This window comes from Schistocerca nitens, chromosome 4 (genome assembly GCF_023898315.1).
Source record: "Schistocerca nitens isolate TAMUIC-IGC-003100 chromosome 4, iqSchNite1.1, whole genome shotgun sequence".
NCBI classification, from domain to species: domain Eukaryota; kingdom Metazoa; phylum Arthropoda; class Insecta; order Orthoptera; family Acrididae; genus Schistocerca; species Schistocerca nitens.
In genome coordinates this window covers 221238460-221260801 of record NC_064617.1, presented here as the reverse complement: position 1 = coordinate 221260801, position 22342 = coordinate 221238460, and the positions used below count along the sequence as shown (strand labels likewise).

The following is a 22342-nucleotide window of genomic DNA, read 5'->3' as shown; positions in this document are numbered from 1 at the left end:
GCATCAAGCACTTACAGTCCATGGTTGATAACGACTCTGTTATCAAAACTGACGGAATTTATTACTGTGAGACGCAAATAGAACGGTAGCCGGGATTTCAAAGAAAGTAGCAACACTTTCTGAATGCAAAGTTCCTGAAATATAGTTGTAATATCGATGCACCAAAGATAGTTACAACAATTTGTGTTAAATTTTTCATCTTGACAATTTGGATGCCTGTGGTGAAAGCGTTTGAAGCCAGAAATTGGAGCAAGAAAACGGCTATTTTATTATGAAAACATTCTCTGTTTCAGTACCATTTTGGTCACAGAGTGTCTGGACATTTTGTTTTGATTCACTTACCACTTTGACATAAGACCAAAATTTCTTAGGATTTTCTGCCAAGTCAGTACATAGAACTTTACTTTCGAATTCGTTGAACGCCTCTCGCGTAGCCCTCCTCACACTACATCTTGCTTCGTGTAATTTTTGTTTGTCTGCAAGTCTTTGGCTATGTTTATGTTTGCTGTGAAGTTCCCTTTACTTCCGTAGCAGTTTTATAACTCGGTTGTTGTACCACGGTGGCTCTTTTCCATCTCTTATGATCTTGCTTGCCACATACAGTGGCACAGAACAGCATCATCGAAGGCCAGATGTTTCTTTCTGATAGGACACCGGTGCTGTGCCGCGCCATACTTCTTTTGGGATTCGGTCATCAAAGAGGCACTAGAAATAACAATAAACGACAGTCTCGTCAACGGGGACAGCTACTTTGCTTCGTATGGAATGAGGCATTACTTGTAATACGTCAGGAATGTGAAACCGGCGGAGGCAGCAGGGGAGAACAGACAGGTAGTCCAGACACCTCCACCCCGCTGGAGGGCCATTCCGCCACTGGGTGCGACATCTCTTCCGTAGGCATGTGAGTGGAGCCACCAGTTTCGTCCTCGGAAGAAGAGTCTGTTGAGCAGCAGCAATAAAGGAACGATCGAGAAACGAACCCAACACTTCGCCTGAAGATGACGAGTTGCAAATTCGTCGAAACATTGCGGCAACATAATACCACATAGCCCTTGAAGATTTCATCAGGCAGTTGTGCAAATTTTGTAGCCTGTTTAATGGACGATACGTCGACTGGGGAAGTTCGTTGCTTGATTCCAATAACAGGTCGAAATGGCGACCTAATGGATGGTGGATAGATGACATTAGAACACATGAGGAAGCGGCATAGATAACTGAGAAGTCTAGAGATGACTTTAATCTCGCAGTGTGCGAGCTTTCAAATAACTACTTACGCTCAGACTCAGAGTTGAAATATTAAAAGTTTTGGCTGGTTTCGTTGTCTAGGGGCTGGGATACGTAGTTGCCACATTACAAGCCAAATACTGCTGAGTCTACAGTATACAATATGCACATGAATCGAATGGTCGAAGGTTGCTATCACTCGGCAATTGCGAATTTTGAATGTAACGTAAAAATTTATAAATGAAACATTGCAATTAAATAAAATCTTCAGGCACTATTTTTAACGACTTTAAATGATGAGTACGATAGCAGAAGTACCTTTAAGAATGTCATTTATTACTGCAAACACTTATTGGTGTCGATGGTCCAGCAATTAAATAAAATATAAGTTGAATAACAGGGAAACAATAGATTCCTACTTCACGTAATTATTTATGAACAACAACATAGCTCGCACGAAATTCATTTCTAAACGCATACTACGTCTTCACTGCAGAAGCCGTGGAAGTCTCACAAGTGCACAAGTCGGCACTACGAAATATTTCTATCTCCCGCGACCACGCGCAAACTGCTCCACTCTCCAAGTCTTTCTCGCGACTCCCCTCGCTGCTTCCCATCCAGCATCCCTTGTCCAGCACTTCCATCGAATCTCCCATTAACGAGCGCTGTGATTGGCTATAGCGCTCCCGCCATGTTTTCAAGACAACGCACACTCACAAACATATTGAAAAACATACGAAATGCTGGATTTACATCCTACGGATGGACCATAAACACGCTCTAACACACATTATTAAATACACAAACAAATCAAATAAACATGTATCAAAGGAATAGAAACAAAAGGTAGGCCAGTAGCCTAATATCTCTGTGCTTTCTAAAAGACAGTAAATATTTAACCAGTTTCTTCATGAATGGTATATATCGGATATAAAAAAAGACATAGACGAATAAATATATTTATAAGCACGCTGGTAACTGTGGAGTACTTATGGTCTGACGCGATCAACAGTAATCGGCCACTTTGACATCCAATAACTCATGTACTATTCAAGTTACATATCTGTAATTCATACCAATTTAGGCTTACACTAATAGCTTTCTAAAGACACGTCGATCGACAAAATCGGATGAACCGTTTAGATTTCGCAAATTCGTTACTTGTATAATTTACAGTCAGATACTCAACTTTAAACTAATAAAGATATTGAAAATCTGATTACACCACCAGAATCATCGTGCAAATAATGTAATGTACATGTTTCTTTTTAAGGTATCAGGATTACTCTGGCTATTATTACACTACTGGACATTAAAATTGCTACACCACGAAGATGACGTGCTACAGACGCGAAATTTAACCGACCGGCAGAAGATGCTGTGATATGTAAATGATTAGTTTATCAGAGCATTCACACAAGGTGCTGACATGAGGAAAGTTTCCAACCGATTTCTCATACGCAAACAGCAGTTGACCGGCGTTGCCTGCTGAAACGTTGTTGTGATGCCTCGTGTAAGGAGGAGAAATGCGTACCACCACGTTCCTGACTTTGATAAAGGTCGGATTGTAGCCTATCGCGATTGCGGTTATCGTATCGCAACATTGCTGCTCCCGTTGGTCGAGATCGAATGACTGTTAGCAGAATATGGAATCGGTGGGTTCAGGAGGGTAATACGGAACGCCGTGCTGGAACCCAACGGCCTCCTATCTCTAGCAGTCGATATGACAGGCATCTTATCCGCATGGCTGTAACGGATCGTGCAGCCACGTCTCGATCCCTGAGTCAACTGATGGGGAAATTTGCAAGACAACAACCATCTGCACGAACAGTTCGACGACGTTTGCAGCAGTATGGACTATCAGCTCGGAGACGATGGCTGCAGTTACCCTTGATGCTGCATCACAGACAGGAGCGCCTGCGATGGTGTACTCAACGACGAACCTGGGTGCACGAATGACAAAACGTCATTTTTTCGGATGAATCCAGGTTCTGTTTATAGCATCATGATGGTCGCATCCGTGTTTGGCGACGTCGCGGTGGCGTATCACCCGGCGTGACGGTATGGGGTGCCATTGGTTACACGTCTCGGTCACCTCTTGTTCGCATTGACGGCACTTTGAACAGTGGACGTTACATTTCAGATGTGTTACGACCCGTGGCTCTACCCTTCATTCGAAACCCTACATTTCAGCAGGATAATGCACGACCGCATGTTGCAGGTTCTGTACGGGCCTTTCTGGATACAGAAAGTGTGCGACTGCTGCCCTGGCCAGCACATTCTCCAGATCTGTCACCAACAGAAAACGTCTGGTCAATGTTGGCCGAGCAACTGGCTCATCACAGTACGTCAGTCACTACTCTTGATGAACTGTGGTATCGTGTTGAAGCTGCAGGGGCAGCTGTACCTGTACACGCCATCCAAGCTCTGTCTGACTCAATGCCCAGGCGTATCAAGGCCGTTATTACGGCCAGAGATGGTTGTTCTGGGTCCTGATTTCTCAGGATCTATGCACCCAAACTGCATGAAAATCTAATCACGTTTCAGTTCTGGCATAATATATTTGTCCATTGAATACCCGTTTATCATCTACATTTCTTCGCGGTGTAGCAATTTTAATGGCCAGTAGTGTAACTTCTACATGAGCTGTGAAATGTCTGCCATTATGGTTTCACAAAGTCCGCCATCTTTGGCACTCCCGGCGTACACATCTCCTTCATCGACACAAAGCACAGTCCTCGACACCGCGTCAACATGGGATTCCCAGCCACGCGGTCAGCCTGGAGCACGCGCTGGTGCTGCCCCTCTTGCTCGGGCCGATGTTCAGCACCACGCGGCCGCGGCCACGCCAACTCCGAACATAGAATACTTTCAGGGCACCAAAACTCGCCCGTTGCCTCACAAGTGCATGCGGAATTGGTGGTGGTTATTATTTTAATAAGACCATGGGGAATCGATATGAGTAGCACTAGGATGGTTGTTATAATTATGATGACGGTCGACGTGCACTCACCATGACGTACTCCTTGCTGAGCTCGTCGGGGTCTGTGAGCAGATCCGGGTAGCCGATGCGCTCGTTCATGGCGTCCGCCTTCTCCTTGGCGACGGCTCGCGTCTCGTCGTCCATCCAGTGGTTCTCGGCCAGCAGCTCGTTGAACGCCTCGCGGATCGTGTGGATCATCTCCAGCGCCGTCTCCTGCGCACAGCGCAAGGCAGCTGCCGCGTAAGTGGCCCGTGCGGCAGAGAACACCACAGTGTGTGTTTATACTTGCAATTGAGTGAGGAGAGGGTGATGATTCTAGGATCAAAACCAAGACTAAATATTTCAACAAACTTGCTATAAGGTACAGATGTATCACAAAATGTGCCACAATGTGTTATGGTTCGATCCTCAATCAGTCGTAAGCTTGTTTTTTGTTTCATTTATCGCTTCTTTCAAACTCCGCAGTGACTTTTTAATGTGAACATGCCAGACTCCATCGTAGTTCGACAGGTCAAACGTCGGAGGATGGGAAGGCTCTACCACGTCCAAGAGTAACATGCCTAGTAAATCACTGCAGTCTTCAAAGCAACCTTCAGCTTGAGGGCAGGTTTACTTATTTGTTGTGGAGGCGGCTGTACCACTCTACATTCTGCCTGAACAAACGTGTTTCGGTATTTAGGGTGTCCGAAACACAATGACTCATTTGCGTGAAAACATTTGTAATCAGTCCACGTTTCACAGGTCTTTGAGGTGCTGAATGCTCATAAATTAAGGATAATGCTGATACATGGTGAAACAATGCTCTGGTGGGCGGTTTTTGGGTTTAAATCAGCTCGGGGTATGACCATGCGGTGCATTTCACCTGCGGTCTTCGCACGGTGGCGCTGGCAGCAGTCCACATACGCAGAGGTGTTTTGGACCATGTCAGAGTATGGTGCAGCGAGTAAGTTCAAAATGGTTCAAATGGCTCTAAGCACTATGGGACTTAACATCTGAGGTCATCAGTCCCCTAGATTTGGAACTAGTTAAACCTAACTCACCTAATGACATCACACACATCCATGCCCGAGGCAGGATTCGAACCTGCGACCGTAGCAGCAGCGCGGATCCGCAAACACATCACGTCGTAGCACGGGCCCTCTGTGTGCCACAAAATGTGATCTCAAGATTATGGCAACAATTCCAGCAGACAGGAAACGCGTCCAGGCGCTACAGTATGGGACGTCCACAGTGTACAACACCAACACCACAAGAAGACCAATATCTCACTATCAGACGTTAAAGTAACCTCTGGCGTGCCACAGGGGAGTGTTTGGTACCATTGCTTTTCACAATATATATAAATGACCTAGTAGATAGTGTCGGAAGTTCCATGCGGCTTTTCGCGGATGATTCTGTAGTATACAGAGAAGTTGCAGCATTAGAAAATTGTAGCGAAATGCAGGAAGATCTGCAGCGGATAGGCACTTAGTGCAGGGAGTGGCAACTGACCCTTAACATAGACAAATGTAATGTATTGCGAATACATAGAAAGAAGGATCCTTTATTGTATGATTATATGATAGCGGAACAAACACTGGTAGCAGTTACTTCTGTAAAATATCTGGGAGTATGCGTGCGGAATGATTTAAAGTGGAATGATCATATAAAATTAATTGTTGGTAAGGCGGGTACCAGGTTGAGATTCATTGGGAGAGTCCTTAGAAAATTTAGTCCATCAACAAAGGAGGTGGCTTACAAAACACTCGTTCGACCTATACTTGAGTATTGCTCATCAGTGTGGGATCCGTACCAGATCGGGTTGACGGAGGAGATAGAGAAGATCCAAAGAAGAGCGGCGCGTTTCATCACAGGGTTATTTGGTAACCGTGATAGCGTTACGGAGATGTTTAACAAACTCAAGTGGCAGACTCTGCAAGAGAGGCGCTCTGCATCGCGGTGTGGCTTGCTCTCCAGGTTTCGAGAGTGCGTTTCTGGATGAGGTATCGAATATATTGCTTCCCCCTACTTATACCTCCCGAGGAGATCACGAATGTAAAATTAGAGAGATTAGAGCGCGCACGGAGGCTTTCAGACAGTCGTTCTTCCCGCGAACCATACGCGACTGGAACAGGAAAGGGAGGTAATGACAGTGGCACGTAAAGTGCCCTCCGCCACACACCGTTGGGTGGCTTGCGGAGTATAAATGTAGATGTAGATGTATCAGTGCCCACAGACAGCCATGGAGTACTGCAGGTAGCCTTGCTCAGGACCTTACCGCAGCCACTGGAACAGTTGTCTCCAGACAGTCTACAGACGACTAAACAGACACGGTTTATTCCCCCGGGGACCTGCAAGGTGCATTCCACTCACCCCTGGTCACAGAAGAGCCCGTAAAGCCTGGTGTCAAGAACACAGTACATGGTCATTGGAACAGTGGTCCCAGGTTATGTTCACGGACGAGTCCAGGTACAGTCTGAACAATGAACCTCGCCGGGTTTTCGTCTGGCGTGAACCAGGAACCAGATACCAAACCCTTAATGTTCTTTAAAGGGACCTGTATGGAGGTCGTTGTTTGATGGTGTGAGGTGGGATTATAATTGGTGCACGTACACCCCTGCATGTCTTTGACAGAGGAACTGTAACAGGTCTGGTTTATCGGGACGTCATTTTGCACCTGTATGTCCGCCTTTTCAGGGGTGTAGTGGGTCCCACCTTTCTCCTGATGCATGATAACGCACGGCCCCACCGAGCTGCCATCGTGGAGGAGTACCTTGAAACAGAAGATATCAGGCGAATGGAGTGGCCTGCCTGTTCTCCAGACCTAAACCCCATCGAGCACGTCTGGGATGCTCTGGGTCGATGTATTGCTGCACGTCTTCAAACCCCTAGGACACTTAAGGAGCTCCGACAGGCATCGGTGCAAGAATGGGAGGCTATACCCCAGCAGCTGCTCGACCACCTGATCCAGAGTATGCCAACCTGTTGTGCGGCCTGTGTACGTGTGCATGGTGATCATATCCCATATTGATGTCGGGGTACATGAGCAGGAAACAGTGGCGTTTTGTAGCACATGTGTTTCGGGACAGTTTTCTCAACTTATCAACAATACCGTGGACTTACAGACCTGTGTCGTGTGTGTTCCCTATGTGCCTGTGCTATTAGCGCCAGTTTTGTGTAGTGCCACGTTGTGTGCCACCACATTCTGCAATTATCCTTAATTTATGAGCATGAGTGTAGAATAAAGAACAGCTTTACCGTCAAAGATAAGGGAAAGAGCCACTAACAAGGACCAATACCAGACTTCTTATCAACAGATTCAGACAAAGGTGAAGTGTGCATACTGAGGAACGTCCTGGACGGCCACCAACATCTGACACAGCATTGAGGAGGCCACTGAAAGGAGGGTACGTGCTTCTTTTCGTCCGTTTGAGCCGCGAGCTGAACATTTCACGGGTTGCTGTCTGGCGTACTCTCCGTTTCAAGCAGAATAAGACGGCGTATCGTACTCAGCTAATGAATCACCTAGAAGGGGCTGATTATGCTACCCGTAAGGAAATATGACTGACCTTTTGGAGACCGTGGAAAATGAAAAGGTGTTACATAACATCCTCTGCTTAGATAAGGCCACATTTCACACATACGGTTTTGTGAACCGTCACACCTGCTGGATATGGGCCGACAACAACCCTTACGAGGTTTAAGAAGGGATAGATCACCCTGAAATTGAACTTATGGCTATGGATGATCGAGACTAAGATTCATGAACGACTTTTTTCAGAGCAAACGATAACAGATACATTTACCTGACATGCTTGAGCTATTCCTTTCGCTGTGTTTGGAGTCTAATGGAATTCTGTATTTCGTTGCGTACTAGCCGGACGGGGCTGCTCCCCATTTTGCTGTCATTCTTCGAGATTGCCTCAACCGCACATTCACTGGATGGTGGATCAGTAGAGGTTCACCGTGTGTGTGGGCTCCTGGCCGTGGTCCTTTCGCGTGACGTTACATCAAGCCCCACGTGCACAGTGTTAAAATCAGTAACCTGCATCAGCTGCGTGATCAGATTGTGGAGGCAATTAACAGCGTCACACCTGCTCAACTACACAACTTTTCTGGGCTACGGCATAATGGTGGCCTCTTTGTGTTGACATGCAGGGAGGTCAAGTTGAACTTCAAGGATTTATAATGCCTCATATGTGCCCTTGTTGTACAGGTATATGTTTTCCGTATTAAACACATGATTCATGAAAATGAATCGTTACTTTTGGGACACTCTGTATAAGAGGGTATGGGGGAAGTAAACTTCGTTTTCCTGCAGCGCCTGCCATTCAATTTAGATTTTCCGTGATGTCTCTAAATCGCTCCAGGCAAATGCCACGATGATTTCTTTGAAAAGGGCACGGCCGATTTCTTTCCCCACCCTTCCTCAACCAGAGCCCGTGCTTCGTCTCTAATGATGTCATTGTCGACGGGACGTCAAACTGAAACATTCCTTCCTTCCTTCTTGTAGCAGGCAGAGAATTCCGAGAAACGGAACAGTCGCCACACTGGCGCAAGCAAGCTAGTGGGCTTACTGTTGAGAGAGCGAGAAAGCCTCATCGCTTCTCGTTATCCTGCACCGGGAGTTCACAACTGGCAATGCAGTTGAAAATTTCTTCAGATTTGAAATTTATTGTGTAACAGGAGTTTCAGTGCAAAAGAACCGCTAAGTGTTGACACTGACTGCAAAGTTTGTGTTCAATGGCGACTGAATGTGTTGAGTGAAGATATTATACGTTACCAGTGACGCTTGCATAAAAGTGTAAAAAGAATGTTCATGACGACGAAGCAAGTGGCCATCCGTCAGTAATCAACAAACAAATGATAAAGAAAACTGACGACAAAAATCGTGGAAACCGCCGTTTCACTACTTCTCAGCTATCGGACACCTTATCACAGATTTCACGAAATGTTTTCGACGAGAATGTGACTGAATAATTAGGGAATTTGGATGAATTTCAAAACTTATGGTGCAAGATTTGACAACTTATAGTAAATCCAGAATGAAATTTCACTCTGCAGCAGAGTGTGTACTGATATGAAACTTACTGGCAGATTAAAAGTGTGTGCCGGACCGAGACTCGAAATCGGGACCTTTGCCTTTCGCGGCCAAGTGCTCTACCATTTTTTTGTTTTTGCATTTTGTTGGTTATTGTTCGCTGTAGTTGGTCGTAGCGAACGTCACATGACATCTGTGGATGTTCGTTGTTGGTCCTTTCACTCAGTAAAGTATTTCAGAGGCCAGCCGGCTCTCTGAGCGAACACGCTGAGTTACCGTACCGGCGGCATCTGAGCTATCCAAGCACGATTCACCACCTCCCCTCACAGCTCTAATTCCTCACAGCTCTAATTCCGCCAGTACCTCGTCTTCTACCTTCCAAACTTTGCAGAAGCTCTCCTGTAGACCTAGCAGAAGTAGCACTTCTGGAACAAAGGATATTGCAGAGACGTGGCTTAGCCGCAGCCTGGGGGATGTTTCCAGAATGAAATTTCACTCCGCAGCGGAGTGTGCGCTGATTTGAAACTTCTTGGTAGATTAAAACTGTGTGGCGGATCGAGACTCGAACTCGGGACTTTTTGCCTTTCGCGGGCAAGTGCTCTTGGTAGAGCAAGTTCTCTTGGTAGAGCACTTGTGCGGGTTTAGGCAAAGGTCCTGAGTTCGAGTCTCGATCCGGCACACAGTTTTAGTCTGCTAGGAACTTTCACAACAGCGCACACTCCGCTGGAGAGGGAAATTTCGTTCTGGAAATATCCCCCAGGCTGTGGTTAAGGCACTTCTCTGCAGTATCCTTTCTTCCAGCAGTGCTAGTTCTGCTCGGTCTACAGGAGAGCTTCTGCGAAGTTTGGAATGATATGGTAAATGCTTAAATCTGGAAGTTGATCAGCTAGAGAAGCAACACAAAGGTGCAATTTTGAGATTTTTCTAATAAATTTGCTTTAAGTGTTCGGTTATTTTATGTATACACTAATCGACGTTACTTTATGGCTTTGTGGACAGCCCTCGTACACGGATGGTAACTGTGGTCCTTCGCATGTGGTACAAGAGAGGGATGACACGGTGCACTTCATCTGTTATGATACAACGCTAGATTCGCCAGTTGATTGCCAAAATAATGCTTTTGATCAACGTAAATGCCCAACACACATAATAATTAAAATAGTTTCATATGAAATTAGTGCCCCTTCTCATAGTCGTGCGTATGGTTGCATGATATTTGCAGCCATCAGAAAAAGCTTCCCTGCATAGAAATCGTGAGTGGAACGGGAAAAAGTGTTAATTAATAACTGGTACAATGGGACATACCCTCTGCCATACACTTCACAGTGGTTTACAGGGTACAGATGTAAGTAGATGTACACAATGTTCTTGAACAGCATTCGTCAAAATTTCAGTCATTGTAATTTAAAACATAAATCACAAACCGCTTCCACATCGCGCGAAAATAACAAACCGACTGATCGCGTCCGCTTCGTCGCCTCACGAGTCGCACGATGTTGCGCGTGTGTGCTCTCATGTAGGACGATTGAACCGCTGACGAGTGTCTGATAGGATTGCGCGAACGAAACAGTTCGCTGACATAGGAAGATGCCTAAAGTGTAGCACCTACTGCCTTTCCAGTCACAACGTTCGCCGCCGTAGAACGCGATATCGACGGCTGACCACTCGGCGGAAGACGGTCGCCATGGACCGACGCCACGCTGCGCCTCCAGATAAGGACGTGCATCTGTAGCTATTCAAGCTTTTTGGAACGAATAATAACGACTTTACATGTATGCCGTCTGTCTTGTGCTGCCACCTTACTCATCTGACGGGCTCCTGTAGCCCTCGTCAACCCATGGAACCCATAGGGCCCAGATTGGAGAGCCGATCGCCAACCTGAAAAACCACAAGAACGGTTCTTCAGCCTCGCCCTCCCCCTCCCCCTCTCCCCTGTAGCGTTCATTGCTGATCAACCCACTAAATTAGGATTTTCCCGATATATTTCAATCTGACACCTCCTTTCTCCACATCTGCAAATATGTGCTCGTCCTACCTAATTCGCTCTGTAAAGATAATCACTCGTAATTGGCAGCTGTGAACGATTCCAGTGACGTCAAACGATGATCTTTTCGTGTCTCTACACGCACTGCATCAGATTTATTTATTACAGAATATATTAGTTCTTGCATAGCACCTTACTGTTGTCCATGTGATGCAGTTCAGTAGGTGTGGATCTGTGCCCGCGAAGTACCGTGCATTTGTCGTGGGAGCATTTTTCTAAAGTGGTGATTCTTGCGTTGCAGCTCAGCGTCCATTCTAGCACTATTTCAATGTGAATCGAGGAGGGCGTGTCCCATCCTAACACAATTTTGTTATGTGTGTCTAATTTCAGAGAAAGAGTTTCAGCTGTAAACCCAAAGGGTCGTCCATCGACAATCAGAACACCAGAAAACAGTTAGCGACTAAGACACGCCGCACGGGTTTGTCACAACCGACCAGCTCGTAACCACGGTTCACATTTAAAACTCCCGTGGTACAGCAACTAAAGCCTCAAAGTTAGGCAAAACTCGTAATATTTTCAGAACGAACACCTGAAGTGATGATGAGTCCATTGAACTGGATCAGTCAGATAGATAAAAACCTTAAAAGCATGCACGAACGTCTCCTTGACAAAATGATAGTATAGGATGGAAAGCCCGCCTGGTTGGCCGTGCGGTCTAACGCACGGCTTTCCGGGCGGGAAGGAGCGCCTGGTCCCCGGCACGAATTCGCACGGCGAACTTGTGTCGAGGTCCGGTGGGCCGGCCAGTCTGTGGATGGTTTTTAAGTGGTTTTCCACCTGCCTCGGCGAATGCGGGCTGGTTCCTCTTATTCCGCCTCAGCTACACTATGTCGGCGATTGCTGCGCAAACAAGTTCTCCAAGTAAGCGTACACCACCATTACTCTACCACGCAAACATAGGGGTTACACTCGTCTGGTGTGAGACGATCCCTGGGAGGTCCACCGGGGGCCGAACCACACAATAACCCTGAAAGAGTTGTTCGGTGTGGGGCGGCGGAGGGGTGAAGTGGACGGCGGTATCGTCGCGGGGTTGTGGACCACTGCGGCTGCGGCGGGGACGGAGCCTCTCCATCGTTTCTAGGTCCCCGGTTAACATGCAATCCAATCCAATCCAATACAAAGGGATGGAATTATGACGAAGTGCGTAATTGGTGGTTACCTGTTTCGGGGAAATATTTGAAAAAATTATGGTACCCGAACGAAGAACAGGACACCCAAATAACAACGGAATGTTATTCCAGTAAGATAAGGTAACGGAATTGATCAGACAGCTTATATCTAGATGAATTCTTTTAAGGTTAAATTCCCTGCTCTCGTAACTGTTAATGTTAAAACTGTTTGGCCTGCACATTCCTCACACCTAAGCACACTTGGTTTGTTTCGTGTTTTCGTGATACCTCAAATCTAGGACGTATGGAAACGAACCAAGTATAGTGGACGTATGTAATGGCAGGTTTCGCCATGAAGCCACTGCCGTACCAAATCAAGTGTTTGGGCGTGTTTTTGGCATCATCGGCAGGAGAGTATAAGGGTGACTAGCGAAATATCCACACTACTTACATTTCGTCATTTGCGAATTCGAAGACACTGCTTTACGGTATTGTAGTGCCTGCGTTCTTCCGAAATACGATGCACTGCTCCTTCGGACATGCATGCATATACGAAGGAACAGGTACTGAGGCGGCTACAGCCGTTATGAAATACGTTAAATTTATTCGCAATTGGGAATATGGATAACCAGCAGCTGTATAATGGAATGGCGGCCATGAAAATATGTGCCGGACCGGGACTCGAACCCGCATTTCCCGCTTATAGCGAGCGGTCGCCTTACCATTTGGCTACCTGGACATGACTCCCAGCCAGACCCAAACTTCCATATGTCATCATCTATGTGCTACAATCTGTACTCATACATCCATTATGTATATTCCCATACAGAGGCCGGTGTGGCGGATAAATACGATATTGCAGTGCCTGTGTGATCCCGAATTAAGATGCAGTATTGCTTTGGACACGCATGAATGCATTTATCCACCGACTTTGGGCAAGCGACTTTCAAGTAAAATGTCTCCACTTTACAGGAATATACAGCCTATCCCCGATGTTATTCAATCTGTATGTTGAGCAAGCAGTAAAGGAAAAGAATGAAAAATTCGGATTAGGAATTAAAATCCATGGATAAGAAATTAAAACTCTGAGGTTCGTCAATGACATTGTAATTCTGTCAGACACAGCAAAGAACCTGGAAGAGCAGCCGAACGGAATGGACAGTGTCTTAATAGGAGAATATAAGATGAACATTAACAAAAGCTAAACGAGGATAATGGAATGCAGTCGAATTAAATCGGGTGATGCTGAGGGTATTAGATTAGGAAATGAGACGCTTAATGTAGTAAATGAGTTTTGCTATTTGGGGAACAATATAACTGACGATGGTCGAAGTAGAGAGGATATAAAATGTAGACTGGCAATGGAAAGGAATGCGCTTCTGAAGAAGAGAATTTTGTTAACATCGAGTATAGATTGAAGTGTCAGGAAGTCTTTTCTGAAAGTATTTGTATGGAGTGTAGCCATGTATGGAAGTGAAACATGGACGATTAATAGTTTAGACAAGAGGAGAATAGAAGCTTTCGAAATATGGTGCTACAGAAGAATGCTGAAGATTATATGGGTAGATCACATAACTAATGAGGAGGTATTCAATAGAATTGTGGAGAAGAGAAATTTGTGGCACAACTTGACTAGAAGAAGGGATCTATTGGTAGGACATATTCTGAGGCATCAAGGTATCACCCATTTAGTATTGGAGGACAGCACGGAGGGTAAAAATCGTAGAGGAAGACCAAGAGATGAATACACTAAACAGATTCAGAAGGATGTAGGTTGCAGTAGGTACTGGGAGATGAAGAAGCTTGCACAGGATAGAGTAGCATGGAGAGCTGCATCAATCCAGTCTCAGGACTGAAGACCACAACAACAAGAACATAATTGATGTACGTGTACAGGTTGTAAACACATGTCTGACGACGTATGGAAGTTTGGGTGTGGCCAAGAGTAGTGCACGGATAGCCACATGATCAGGTTCCGGACTGTAGCACCTAGAACCGCTCCACCACAGCGGTCGGCTATAGTGAAGTACCCTTATTAATTTCATTAGATGCATCTGCAGCCGTCATTCAGTTATAAATTAACTGCTTTGACTGCTTCGATGTACACAGTCATACAGTAATACGTTCCCTACAATTTCACGATTTTCCTTACCTTTCTTCTAAGGCTGTGCGCCTCCCATATAAAGGCCTGTTTATACTGCACAGAAGCCCCAAAAAACTGGTATAGGCATGCAGTATTCAAATGCAGAGAGATATGTAAGCAACCAGAATACGGGGCTGCGGTCGGTAACGCCTGTATAAGACAAGTGTCTGGCACAGTTGTTTGATCGGTTACTGCTGCTACAATGGCTGGTTATCAAGATTTGAGTAGCTTGAACCTGATGTTATAGCCGGCGCACGAGATGAAATCCGCGTTCGAGTCCCGGACAGGCACAGATTTTCATTGTCGTCATTCCATTACACAGCTGATGGTTTTCTATATTCGTAACTGCGAATAATTTAACGTTTTGTAGACTACTTTTCATCGCTGTTAAGCTCTAATATCCATAAACATGTTGAAATGATATGTAATAAGTGAGGTATTATCAATAACAGCCGACAGATTTATTTTGTTATTCCCTGAACCTAGATGCGCGACACGGTACTGCTTAATTTCCTGGAGACCATTCTTACAGCTTTTCAAAGTGTGTGGAAGCACATGCGCTACAGAGCGTCAGACCTTGCTCTCGTGGTTGAAGTTGTCTCGGATGAAGAGCGCGCCGACGGCCATGCCGAGCTTCTTGTTGGTCCACTCGACGCACTGGCTCCAGCGGTTGCGCTCGCTCAGGATGCCCAGCAGGATCTTGCGGAACTCGACGCGCTTCTGCTGGTAGTCGTCGATCATGTGCGGCATGATGTCCATCACCAGCCGCCACAGCACGTAGTTGTGGATCACCCTGCGCAGCACAACACAAACCTCGTATCACGCCCGGCTGTCTGTCGTACCCAACCACATCCGTGACAAGTGATATGTACGATATGAAGCAGTATTTCAGTAATGGTGTGGTTATCTAGATAAAACACTGTCGCCCGGTCTGAAAATGAAAAAAGAATCGGTGATTTCTCCTGGTTCCGCTTTTCCGAAACTGCCTAACGTCTCATCACCGGCAACGAAGAGGGACTGAGAGACGAAGCTACTGAGGGAAGACAAATGTTCAAATGTATGTGCATTCCTAAGGGAATAAACTGCTTAGGTCATCAGTCCCTAGACTTACACACTAATTAAATTAACTTAAACTAACTTATGCCAAGACGAACACACACACCCATGCCCGAAGGAGGAGTCGAACCTCTGGCGGGAGGGGCTGCGCAGTCCGTGACTTGATGCATCAAACCGCGCGCCCACACGGCGCAGCGGAAGACAGGTTTCCGACATGATACAAACAAATGGTTCAAATGGCTCTGAGCACTATGGGACTCAACTGCTGAGGTCATTAGTCCCCTAGAATTTAGAACTAGGTAAACCTAACTAACCTAAGGACATCACAAACATCCATGCCCGAGGCAGGATTCGAACCTGCGACCGTAGCGGTCTTGCGGTTCCAGACTGCAGCGCCTTTAACCGCACGGCCACTTCGGCCGGCGACATGATACACACTGAGGTGACTGAAGTCACGGGACAGCTATATGCACGTATACAGACGGCGGTGGCATCGCGTACACGAGGTATAAAAGGGGACTGCTTTGGACGAGCAGTCTCTCCTTTCCCCCATTTTTTTTATTTTCCCATCATCTGCCCAGTTTCCCCCCACCTGCTCAAGGCTGTGGTCTGTCACATTTGCTAACTTTTTAGTGCAGTGTTCCAGTGATTGTTCAATGTTGTTCGCCATTCTCGTGTTGCGAACAGAAACGATGCTGTCGCTGGGTGTGCATTTTATGTCTTTTGCGTACAGAAACCAGACTGTCGCCGTGTTTTTTAATTGTCTGTCTATTGTTTTACCTGTCTGCTTCGTATGTATTTTATTAGCATCATCATCCCTTTGTTCTATGTTTTAAGTTCCACGATTCTTTCGCCACGTTACTATTTAATTCTCCGATTTTATCGCCTGTTTTTATTATTTATTCTCTTCATCTTTTTAACAAAGTCTGTAGGCTGAATAGCGGTATACTAAGCTGCTGCCAGCCCGCCCCCTTCGGGGGGCTTCGAAATTCAATAAAGGAAAAAAAGACGAGCAGTCATTCGTACACACGTGATTCATGTGAAGAGGTGTCCGACGTGATTATAACCGCACGGCGGGAATTCACAGACTTTGAGCACGGAATGGTAGTCGAACCAAAACGCATAGGACATTCCATTTTGGAAATCCTTAGGGAAGTCAATATTGCGAGATCAACGGTGCCAAGAATATGTTGAGAATACCTAATTTCAGGCATTACCTCTCACCACGAACAACTTGACGATCGAGAGAAGCGGCGATTGCGCAATCACTGCTAACAGACAAGCATCACTGCGTGAAAGAACCGCAGAAATCAATGTGGGACATACGGCGAACGTATCCGTTACGACAGTGCGGCGAAATGTGGCGTGAATGCGCTATGGCAGCAGACGGCTTAAACGAGTGCCTTTGCTAACAACACGACATCGCCTGCACCGCCTTTCCTGGGCCCGTGACCACATTGGTTGGATTCTAGACGAGTGGAAAACCATGGCCTGGTCAGATGAGATACGATTTCAGTTGGTAGCTGACAGCAGCATTCGAGTGCGGCGCAGACGCCGCGAAGCCATGGACCCAATTTGACAACAAGGGCCGGCTGGTGTGGCCGAGCGGTTTTAGGCGCTTCAGTTCGGAACCGCGCGACCACTAAGGTCGCAGGTTCGAATCATGAATCGGGCATGGGTGTGTGCGATGTCCTTAGGTTAGTTAGGTTTAAGTAGTTCTAACAAGGGAACCTCCCTATCGCACCTCCCTCAGATTTAGTTATAAGTTACCACAGTGGATAGACCTTGAAAAACTGAACACAGATCAATCGAGAGAACAGGAAGAAGTTGTGTGGAACCATGAAAAAATAAGCAAAATATACAAACTGAGTAGTCCATGCGCAAGATAGGCAACATCAAGGACAGACAGAACTCAGGAGCGCCGTGGTCCCGTGGTTAGAGTGAGCGGCTGCGGAACGAGAGGTCCTTGGCTCAAGTCTTCCTTCGAGCAAAAAGTTTAATTTTTTATTTTCAGACAAGTATCAAAGTTCAGGCACTCACACATAATCAACTTCGCTCTCCAAAATTCCAGGACAAGTTCAGATTTGCTTGGACATATGCAGGATTTGACGGTCTACGCACGGAAAAATTTGAAAACGTTAAAAACATATGTTTTGACAGAGCACAGGGAAAAGTGTGAGACTGTGAGACTTTTGGATTCATTTGTTGCTGTTTATGTGACAAACTCTTATGTTTTCATCACTTTTTTGGGAGTAATTATCACATCCACAAGAAAACCTAAATCGGGCAACGTAGAAGAATCTTTTAACCCATTCGCCAAGTGTACAAGTTAGATGGGTCGACAACATATTCCTGTCATGTGACGCACATGCCGTCACCAGTGTCGTATAGAATATATCAGACGTGTTTTTCTGTGGAGGAATCGGTTAACCTAGGACCTTGCGATCAAAAGTTTTCGGTTCCCATTGGAGAAGCACGTCCTTTCGTCTACTAATCGCACGGTTTTGCGGTGCGGCCGCAAAACACAGACACTAAACTTATTACAGTGAACAGAGACGTCAATGAACGAATGGACAGATCATAAATTTGCGAAAATAAAGAAAAGTTTTTCGCTTGAGTGGAGACTTGAACCAAGGACCTCTCGGTCCGCAGCTGCTCACGCTAACTACGGGACCACGGCGCTCCTCCGCTCGGAATACCCTTAATGTTCCCTATCTTCGCGTGGACTAATCAGTTTGTATATTTTGCTTATTTTTTTATAGTTCCACACAACTTCTTCCTGTTTTCTCGATTGATCTGTGTTCAGTTTTTCAAGGCCTATCCACTGTGCCAACTTATAACTAAATCTGAGGGGGGTGCGATGGGGAGGTTCCCTTGTAAGTTCTAGGGGACTGATGACCTCAGAAGTTAAGTCCCATAGTGCTCAGAGCCGTTTGAACCATTTTGTCAACAAGGCACTGTGCAAGTTGGTGGTAGCTCCATAATGGTGTGGGCCTTCTTTACATGGAACGGACTGTCTCTTCTTGTTCAACTCAACCAATCACTGACTATAAATAATTATGTTCTGCTACTTGGAGACAATTTTCACTCATTCACGGACTTAATGGAATTTTTATAGGTGACAATGTGCCATGTAACCGGGCCACAGTTATTTGCGATTCTAACGAATGATTTGGCCATCCAGATCATCCGACATGAATCCCATTTAACATCTATGGTACTTCATGGAGAAGTCAGTTCGTGCACAATATCCTGCACCGGCAACACTTTCGCTATTATGGATGGCTATAAAGAGCATGGCTCAATATTTCTGCAGGCGACTTGAGCCTATGCCACGTCGAGTTTCAGCAATACGCCGGGCAAAACGATATTAGGAGGTATCCCATGATTTTTGTCACTTCAGTGCATACAGGGTGATTCAACAGTCGTGTCCCGTAGGACAAACAGGATGAACTAGAACTCCACTGAAAAACTCCTAGGTGGTAGCATAGACCAAAACAAGAAAAAATGCTCAGTAAACATGGACTCTAAAATGCAAACCTTGAGAGTTACGAGAACTTATTCACCTTCGATACTGTCAAACGAATCTCTTCTATTGCAAGATCTTTGCTTGCCATATTTTGAAAGGTGCTAGTATGGGCCAAAAGAAGGAAAAATGTTCAGTAAACAAAGGATATAAAATACATATATTTACAGCTATTAGCACTTGTTCAGTAGATAACATGTATTTCACAGCAGGGAAGATGAACAAGTGCTCATAACTCGTAAGTTATGAATTTTAGAGCCGTCTTTACTAAACATTTTTTTCTTGTTTTGCTTCATACAACCATCTATGAAAGTTTGTCGGTGGAGTTTTCCCTCATTATATTTGTCCTATGGGACATGACTTTTGTATCAGCCTGTACACTAATCGCCATTACATACACGGCGAGAAAGCTAAGATATGCCGCCCCAAATATACTGATATGCAAAATTTAGGGACGAAGGCAACCTTCGTATTATGGATCACTGTCAAGGGATATAGCTCGAGAAAACTTGGACGATACATAGAAAGACCAGCTACAGTAAAGTAAGAGGATGACTGAAAGAAAGAAGCAATGACAAGAACGGAATAACACTTTTATTGAAAGACATTAATCACACCGAAGTCACCGCGATTCGTGATGGTTCCATGGACATTATAAAAGTCGGGACATGGTTCTTAACAGGGTGTGTGATCATCACAGACGGCAATTCGTTCTCTGCAACGTGTTACCATGCTGGCCGCAAGGTTCATGTTTGACACTGTTCCTTGGTGGATTACATGTTCCACTTATCGTCATGCGAGGGTGCGTCCATTTATGTCGGACATGATCGTTTTCGTGGTCTAGAACTTGTTGTTCTTGTTGTTGTTGTTGTTCTGGTCTTCAGTCCTGAGATTGGTTTGATGCAGCTCCCCATGCAACTCTATCCTGTGCAAGCTTCTTCATCTCCCAGTAGTTACTGCAACCTACATCCTTCTGAATCTGCTTAGTGTATTCATCTCTTGGTCTCGCTCTACGATTTTTACCCTCCACACTGCCCACCGATGCTAAATTTGTGATCCCTTGGTGCCTCAGAACATGTCCTACTAACCGGTCCCTTCTTCTTGTCAAGTTGTGCCACAAACTCCTCTTCTCCCCAATTCTATTCAATACCTCCTCATTAGTTATGTGATCTACCCATCTAATCTTCAGCATTCTTCTGTAGCACCACATTTCGAAAGCTTCTATTCTCTTCTTGTTCAAACTATTTATCGTCCATGTTTCACTTCCTAGAAGTTAGAACTACTTAAACCTAACTAACCCAAGGACATCACACACATCCATACCCGAGGCAGGATTCGAACCTGCGATCATAACGGTCGCGCGGTTCCAGACTTTCGTGGTATAGCTGTTATGGTGTGGCGAGGAGGCATAATGATGCATGATCTTACTGACCTCCAAATCTCACCAGTCAACGGTATCGTGACAAGGTACTCATTCGCCATCGACGTCTTTTCTTTGATGCATTTGGCCATGAGTTCATTTTTATGTCCGAATATGCGCATCCGCATCGAACAGCGCGGGTGGAGGAGAATTTGGAACAAGAGGATATTCGGCGGTTGTTCTAACCTGCCCATTCGCTCCGAATTAAATCCCATCGAGTGCCTATTGGATGCGTTGTGGAGACGTTTTGTACCACGTCCACATGCACCAACAACCGTCCAGCAATTATCAAACGCACTGGTGGAAGAATGGGACGTCGTACTACTAAAACGCCGTAACAACCTTGTGGCCAGCGTGGCAGCACGTTGCAAAGAATGCATTTCCGTTCGTGGTGATCACACACCCTATTGAGAACCATACCCCACCCACCCTTTTGTAATGTCCAGGAAAACATCAAGAGTCGCTGTTACTTCAGTGTAATTAATGTATTTGAACAAAACTGTCATTTATGTTCGATTCATTGCGTATTTATTTCAATTATCTTCCGTAGCGTACCGAACCGTACCCTACTGCACTGTTCTACAGCGATTCTTTCCACCCGTGGATCTTCATCGAGATATCTTACTTAACAGTCACACATCATGCGAAAGTGCGAAAGTTACTTTCGTCCGTTAGTTCTGAGGCAGACTAGTGCGTATACAGAACTAATAAGTACACGCATCAGAGAGTTGCCTTTTTTTTTTTTTTTTTTTTTTTGCACAAAACAATCTTTCCACAAACACGTCACAAATTTTATGACCTGTTGTTTTGTGCGCCGTTGTGACTGCACCACTCAGTGGACTTCGCGTGTTAGTGTAGACTAAGCATTTAGCGTCCACGTGACCACAATTCAACACCTCACATGCCATCCAGGGGAAAATAAGCAATAATGTGTTGCTGTTGCCTCATGTATTTGGAGATACTAATTAAGCTGTAAACATAATATCCCTAATACCTATAATTATTAGTTTGCAAATGAAGAAAATACTGATGTAGTGTTGTTGATTACACCGTCCTCAGCCACCAACAGAAATATCTACTCTCATGCCCGTTACACCATGTCTCTATGTATACAAGGTGTCCCAAGAAAACACCAACAAACTTTAAGGACAGGTCTATAGCAATAAATAAAAAAATGTCTAGTAAATTGAGGCTATAAAATGCATACCTTAAAAGGTATGAGCACTTATTCGACCTCTTTACGATGAAACAGATCTCTTCTATTGCAAGATCTTTGCTTTCCGTATTTCGGGTATGAGGAAGTATTGACCAAAACAAGACAAAGGTATCTATTAAATATAGAATCTAAAATGCGTACCTTAAGAGCTATTAGCACTAGTTCATCTTCGCGAGAGTGAAACACATCTCTTCTGAACAATTACTCATTAAGATATGTCTTTTAGAGCCCATGATTATAGATATTATTTCTCGTTTTGATCCATACTACCTCCTCGCAAAATATGAAAAGCAAAGAGCTTGCAGTAGAAGAGATGTTTCATAGCATCCAAAATAAACAAGTGCTCATATATCTTAAGGTGTGCGTTTTAGAGCCCTTGTTTATTAGACATTTTTTCTTGGTTTGGTGTAAGGGACCTGTCCCTAAAACTTGTGTGTGTGTGTGTGTGTGTGTGTGTGTGTGTGTGTGTGTGTGTGTGTGTCCAGCTGTGATTCTTGCTAAGTTGTAGCAGACAATATGGCGAATTTTCTAATGTACGCGAGTCGTATTTAACGTTTGTTGCTTCCAAATTATGACACAGAGGAAAACGAACTTCCCAGAG

At 45.2% G+C, this 22342-nt stretch overlaps 1 protein-coding gene across 1 annotated transcript in view; it reads right to left on the bottom strand.

The window, feature by feature from the left end:
• Nucleotides 1–22342, bottom strand: part of LOC126253174 (neprilysin-1-like) — a 615357-nt gene that overhangs the window by 46133 nt on the left and 546882 nt on the right. The window contains exons 8-9 of the mRNA XM_049954333.1: nt 15100–15316; nt 4238–4420 (exon numbers count right to left, since the gene is read on the bottom strand). Coding sequence (XP_049810290.1) covers nt 4238–4420; nt 15100–15316 — 400 coding nt within the window. The remainder of the gene's footprint in view (nt 1–4237; nt 4421–15099; nt 15317–22342) is intronic.